This window comes from Brassica oleracea, chromosome C4 (assembly GCF_000695525.1).
Source record: "Brassica oleracea var. oleracea cultivar TO1000 chromosome C4, BOL, whole genome shotgun sequence".
Taxonomy (NCBI): domain Eukaryota; kingdom Viridiplantae; phylum Streptophyta; class Magnoliopsida; order Brassicales; family Brassicaceae; genus Brassica; species Brassica oleracea.
This window is the reverse complement of record NC_027751.1, coordinates 23,594,849-23,602,426: the sequence shown is the minus strand read 5'-3', so window position 1 is coordinate 23,602,426 and position 7,578 is coordinate 23,594,849. Positions and strand designations below refer to the sequence as shown.

The following is a 7,578-nucleotide window of genomic DNA, read 5'->3' as shown; positions in this document are numbered from 1 at the left end:
GGTTTGGGACGTTAGGAATTCAGATACATTTCTTCTTAAGTTAGGCATTAGTGATATTTATACTCCATCTTGAGGGAGCATTGAAGTATGATTCTTATATGATTTAAGATTCATATGGATAAGTTTGGATTAGTTTAGATAGATTTTATTATTCTTTTTTTTTTCTCTTTTTTTTGACTTTAGGTTTTCCTTTTCTAGCAATACTTTTCTTGGTATAAATACCAAGCATGATCATCAATAAAACTTAACAAGTTTTGATCCCAAACTTGGCTTTGTCATAAATTCCTTTTAAGATAAATATTTAATAAATTGAATATTATATATTTTAAAGAAAAACATTTAATTATGTGGGTTAGTTGGTGTATAATAGTAAAAATGATTCGAATCAATTGATTCCTTTAAGTATCCATTACAGCTAGAGTTCCCACATGATATATGAGTTATATAATCTTTACTTTATATTTAGGTTAGGTATACAGTAACAGTTTCCAAAAAAAAATGAAAAAGGAAATAGTATTTATCTAATCTATTAAAATAGAAGTACAATTTGGAAATAACCCTCAATTCATCTTTATAATTACAAATGAATGCTATTGAGTTAATTAGTTTAATAAAGTATTTTGCTTTTGAAAGTAACCGAATGGAACCAACAATCAATGTGATTATTATTCCAGAGAATATTCTTTAATTCATTTCAATCACATTAACCATAAAGATATCAATCTTTTGATTCCGAGAAGTTTTCTTAACTAACCAGAAATTATACTAGCCTTAATAATTATTATAAAATGAGTTTTGAAAATCGAGCAATGCTTTTCATTTACCACTTTACATAATATATGCAATATATGTTATAAATTGTAAATAAAATTTTTAATTATTTTTCATATAAACAAGAATCAAATAAAAGTACCCACCAACATTACTAATAAAGTTACACAACTTACAAAACTAAGTTATAATTTCTTAAAATAATTGTATAAACAAAATGAAAAATTATATAAATCGAAAAACGTATCCGCACGGGTGTGCGGGTCAAACTCTAGTTCAAATTTTAAAACACATAAAAGGGAAATTTAAAACATACCAATTATAGAAGACATAACAATAAGCATGAATGAGAGACTAATTAAAAGCAACAGAAAATTGTGTTTCACTGGATAAAGAGTATTTTTTTTCTTAAAAGGGATGGCACTGAAGTTAACAAATTATTAAGGAACATTAAACCGGGAGCTACTCTCTTTTTATTCTGCATCAAAGGAAACACAAACCATACAACTCTAGAATTTCAAACCAGAGCCTTGCAATTTTTCTTGGATGATCATGTCTATCTTTTTCTCCATTTCAGGCGTAAGATAATTCTTCGAGTCACCGACTTCCCCTTTACGGAAATAATCCTTGTTATTCAAGTTGTTTCTTTTTCCCGTTTTGTTAACCTCCAAACTGCTCAGATTACGTAGAGAGCAAAGGTCCAAGATCTTGTCCACAACTCCAATATCTTCTTCTTGCTTAGTAAAAGGAAAACCCAAGAAGTCGGCAAGTCTCTTGATCTGTTCATGAGGCTCTGCTTTCATTTCCTCATACCTCATGAAAAGGACATGCTTGGGGTCTTCCAAGCTTCTTCTCCAATAGCCCAAGAGATGTTCCCAAAAAGGTCCATAAAAGATAGTTCCGTTGCAGAATCTTTCTAACATAGACTCGAGAAGGCTTCTGGTTGGTTCTATTTTATGAACAGCACAGCCGAAAAACCACCACGAGATCAATGTGTCCTTCACGTCCCTGCACACGTACACAATCTTGCAAGAAGAGTGCTTGAGAGTTTCGTGCATCGCGTGCAGTGGCATGTGTGTCGAGAGCAGCCTCCGAGATGCCGAGAACTTGGCTAAGTTAGAACTTGAGCACTGGTCGGTCTCCAAGAATGGTACAATGCCATGAGGATTATCATATAGTAGAGGATGATCATCATAAGAAGAATGGCTTTTTGACCTCTCAAGGAGGGCGACAGTGAGGGCCTTGAGCCAAGTAGTACCTGATTTTGGGTAAGAAGCAAGGATAATATCCGTGTCTTGCGGTTGAAAACCTCTCTGGAAATTAAGAACGCCTTGGAGGGTGTTGTAATAATACCAACATCCTTGATATTGACAGATATTCTTCCCTTGGGAATCTGTGTGTGAAGGAAGCGAAGAGATTAACTTCTTGGTTTCTTCGCTTATCTTGTCGTCTTTTATGTTGGCCGGCAGCTCTTTCGGATCCATTTCTTTTGTTGGTTCTTGACTTAGTGTTACGAAAAGATGTGTTTAAGCTTCAAGCGAAATCATAATATATATGTACATATAAGCGAAGATGCCACGGAAAACAAATATTGCTAGCTAGTAATAAAAGACGAAACATTATCTAACTTGCTCGTAATAACGATTAGGGGTGTTCAATCCGGATATCGGTTCGGTTTCGGTTCGTTTTTTTCGGTTTTTCGGTATTTCGGTTAGTAAAATATAACTATCATTCTAAATCCATATTTACTTCGGTTCGGTTCGGTTTATATACCGCCGGTTTTCGGTTTATTCGGTTTTATACCAAAACATAATTATTTAGTTTGGGATCATATTATATAAATTTTAGAGTCATATTGTCATCACAGTCATTTATTAAAAATATATTATATTTTCATATAAAAGAACAAAAAAATAAAAATGCTTATACCTTCAAATGAAATAATCAAATCTAGAATTAAAATCAAAGCTCGAAATTTTGAAAATAAAATAAAAAACAAAAGAGAAGTATGAAAGAAAATGTTTCCGCTCTTACATATTCAGTGTTCATCAAAGTCATGTTTCGTCGAGTGAAACTCTGTTCGTTTATAAATAAGAAAAAAATTGTGAAGAATTTTTTCTAGTTATTATCCATCAAATTTATAACCTTTACTTCAATTTAATCAATGCTAAAAGAAAGCAAAATGATTAAAAGAAGAAGAATAAGAAAATAAAAAGCCTCAGTTACGATAAATTATTATTTAATTATGTTTTAAGTGTTTTTCAAATTATGATTCTTTATTACTATAAAAATATGGTAATAATTATTAACAAAAGAATAACTTATATAAAAAATATATTTTTCATGTGACGTTATAATATATGTACATATTTACATATTTTACTTTTGATCGGTTTTGTTCGGTTTATTCGGTTTAATCGTTATAAACCAAACCATATCTAAATCCTACGGTTTTTATAAAATCATATCCATTCGGTTTATATGGTATATACCAAAACCACACCATATTGTCTATTTCGGTTCGGTATGGTTCGGTTTTACCTATTGAACAGGCCTAATAACGACAAACATATTTTACTACTTCCTGTTAAAAAAGATATTTAACAAATAGATCACATCCCTTTGAAAAATATATATATTGAAATATGGATGGGTTAGTTGGTGTATATATATAATACTAGTTAAAACTTAAAATTATTCGAATCAATTGATTCCTTTTACGTATCCATTACGGCTAATAACAATTTGAGTTCCCAATAAATCCCACGTGATGCGTGAGTTTTAAATAATCTATGATACTATTAAAATACTAAAATCTCAGTATTTTGTCTTTAGTTAGGTAGGTGTACAAATCTATGTTACGTATCCATTACGGCTAAAGTTTTTTTAGTTTCAAAATATTATGTCCAAATTTATTAATCATTCAATCTATTAAAAATAAAAATTAGTTAAGTAAAAGTTATATTTTTAAATACAATATTTTTAAATACAAGAAATTTGAGAAATGAAAAATTTAATTTTTTTTTCAAAATCTAAATATCCGAATGGATATCCAAAGATAACCAAACATATGTATAATTAACCTTATATTTCTAGTTACATCTATCATTTTATATAAAATATTTATATTGATACTACACATACTTTAAGTTCATATGATATACATACAATAACGGAGAAAATGATTTGCTACTCATTTAAAATGCATGTCAAACTTTTTATTTCAAGAATTATTACATCCAAAATTTAAAAACAATAACTAAATTAATGTCTATTTAGCTTGAAAATGTTATGTTCAAATCTATTAATCATTCAATCTATTAAAAATAAAAAATTAGTTAAGTGAAAGTTATATTTTTTAATACAAGAAATTTGAGATATGAAAAATTTAATTTTTTTTTTCAAAATATAAATATCTGAACCCGATCCGAAATAACCGAATCCGAACTAAAAATACTCGAACCCGACCCGAAGTTCAGAAACATCCGAACGGTTCTACACCTCTATACCGAAATACCCGAAAATCTGAAATACCCTACCCGAACCCGAACAGGTACCCGAACGCCCACCCCTAATACATAAGTTCAAACATCTGAAATCACAAATTTATGTTCAAAAATACATTATACTATATTAGAAAACATGAACGTATCATGCTCAAAAAAATATAATAAGAAGTCTACTCATATCCCCTATACATTATTTACCAAGTGATTTTGACACATGTCATCACCAAATTAATTTTGAAAACAAAATAATGACATGACATACTAATAAAGATGACATGGCTTAGACTAATTGTGATATGGACCTTTACATTTAACGTTGTTTTATAATTTTGGTAAGCTTTTAGAATAAAGTAATAACTTATAAATCATCATTAATATAACAATAAATAGTAAAGTCAAAAATATAATAATATGCAATAATTTTCGAAAATATTATTTTATTTTATTTAAATAATTTTATAATTTTTATTACTGAAACAAATCTTAGACAATTTATGCATTTTCAAAAATAAAAATTTTCTAATCATACTATGATTATTTCTTTTTAATATTTACAAATTTTAGAAAATATTATTTAATTTTATTTTTTGTTAATTATACATAACAAACTTTTCCTTACTTTTATAGAATTTTATTTAATATATATTAACCAAAATAAATTAATAAAAATATTTCCAAGTGTAAAAATATTAATTTTATTTAATATATATATATATATATAAGTGTAAATAAAATTATTTATTTTTTTCTTAATTTTTACATTTTTACATTAAATATTGTACGCAAATAATAAAACCAAAAAATTAACAAAAATTTATTTATAAATATAATTTTAAAACTTTATTTCTGCACATGATGCAGGAAAACACCTAGTTAGCTACAAGCATAAGGAAACAAAAGTACTAATAACCTCAGCATATTAAACATTGTTATAAAATTCATTCAGAGGCTCTGCAATTGACAAATATACATGAATGATGAAGAAAATCTTAACAACTCATTTTGAATTTGAAGAAAATATAAAAGTTTACTAAATTAAAAAGCGAAGACTTCTCAAAACACATGCTCTTATTAGTTAGAAACATAAATAAATAAGAAAATATCTACCCTCATAATTATACACAATTAAGTTGTAAATTTAATTCATGAGCCTCAATATTGACAAATAAATAAAAATAAAGTCTTAAAAGTTCATTTTAAAGTTGGAGAAAATGAAAGTTTACTAAAATAAACGGAAGAGACTTCTTTTCTCAGAGCAAATTTTTCTAGAAGTCTCATGTTTCGTTTCTTTTTACAATTACAAATTCACAAATGATGCTTCTAAAGAAATCTGCTCAAACGCAACAATTTTCAAACGTTGTGCTAGTCATACAAAAAGCTTTATAACGTTTGAAACCACAACCATCTACATCTGCAAACTCCTGTACCTACAACTGCAACTGTAGCGTTTGAACCAGTTAGACCATTAATCCCTGGTTTACTTTTCAATTTGGAAAAAATGATTTTACTGTAGCAAGCTTCTTTAGAAGTCTTTTTTGATAATCAGATTAATTTTGCAACAACATGAAATATGCAAAATTTTGACTTTGTAATTGACCATATTTGGTGTTATCAGAGCAAAATCAAGGGTTCACCAAATCTCGAAATAAAAATATACTCTATCTGTTCCTAAATATAAGATGTTTAGGTAGAAACACACATATTAAGAAAACTACATTTTTGTCTAGAAAGTATCATTAAAACTATAAATTAATGTTATTCAACCAATTATAAAATATACTATTAAAAAGTGATTGGATACACAGTTTTTAATAAAGTAAAAGTTATCTAGGAAAATGAAAACATCTTATATATTGGAACATCAGATTTCCGTAAAACATCTTACATTTAGGAACATAGGAAGTAGTACACTTCTTGAGAATCTTCTATGAGAAAAATTCTCGAGAAGTCTTCTTTGAGAAGAATTCTCAAGAAGTCTGCTAATTATTTAATGGGAAAACTGCCAAAATGAAACAAAAAATAACATAGTGGTCCCTAGGTATAAAACAACTTTTGTCCAAAAAATATAAAAATAGAAACAATTGATAAAACACCTATATACAAAAATTGGTATTTTTTTTTAAAACTTGATAAATTAAAATTTTAAATTACGTTCTATGATATCACTCAAATTACCCTAAGGAGTGATTTTACTCTCTCAAATAAGAGATTCAATTGTAGTACTTAGGGATCGAATCTACAGGGAGCTAGGGAACCAAATAAATCTAATCAGATTGATTAAGCTATGTTGATTTAATGATTAAATGTAAAGTTGCAAGTTTGTGAGCAAGGCAATTGCTCGATTGATTTGATTGGGGTTTGATAGAAGGATTGTTGCTAGACTTAGGGTTTCTATTCAGGTAATCAGGATTATAATCCTACAGATGCCTAATAAGTTGTATGCATGATATTATAGGGCTCAACACTTAATAACAAACCATTAGGCTTTCGCCTTCTTGGTCTGTCTATTGATCAGTGTCGATCGATTATTCTATAGGAATATCGATCGATACACTTGTTGAAACGTCGACCGATTATTCGATTGGAATATCGATCGACGCTCTTGGTCAAGCGTTAATGCGAGGATTGAATATGCTCACTAAGCTTCCTAGATCAGCTCTCGCCTACTCTAGCAATCTTAGCTCAGATAGGATGGATTCAGTGTCAGATTCAAGTGATGACCTAAACCTACAACTTCTAGATCAAGTTCTAGCTAGCTAAACTACAAACAGACTTTAATGACAATCCTAATGATGAATATCACAACTTAGCAATCTATAGTTGGGGCTAATCCCTCATAGCCTCTCTGAACCCTAAACCTAACAGGTGGATCTATTCAGACATGAAGTTGTCACAGAAAATCATAGAAAAAATAGATGAATAAAATAGATAAAAAAAAATAAAGAAACCAAAGGAGTTCCAGGAGGACTCTGAAGGAGTTCCTCCTTTCTCCGCTAACCTAGAACTATGAATTAAAGAAAGCTTAGCCGTCAACAATGGCTTAGAAAACACATAAATAGGGTTTTAGGTCGTCCAAGGGTATTCTGGTAATTTGTGGTTGCTTCTGGGCTTCAGCGGTCATAAAATATGCTCAGCCCATGTTCTGACATCACTGTCGATCGACACCAATGCTGTTTCATCGATCGACAGTCCTTCATCTCCTCGACAGCTTCCTCTCGCGAGGCAGACTGACCTCTCTTCAGTAAAACGGGCATAACGTCTGCTACATGATACTGATTGACCTCAAACTGGCGGCATT

At 29.5% G+C, this 7,578-nt stretch overlaps 1 protein-coding gene across 1 annotated transcript; it reads right to left on the bottom strand.

Annotated features, from left to right (window-relative positions):
- Nucleotides 1-1,129: 1,129 nt before the first annotated feature.
- Nucleotides 1,130-2,323, bottom strand: LOC106340256 (cytosolic sulfotransferase 1-like). The gene has a single exon (XM_013779140.1). It carries the CDS (start codon nucleotides 2,253-2,255, stop codon nucleotides 1,281-1,283), a length of 975 nt encoding a protein of 324 aa, XP_013634594.1. The 5' UTR covers nucleotides 2,256-2,323; the 3' UTR covers nucleotides 1,130-1,280.
- Nucleotides 2,324-7,578: the final 5,255 nt, after the last annotated feature.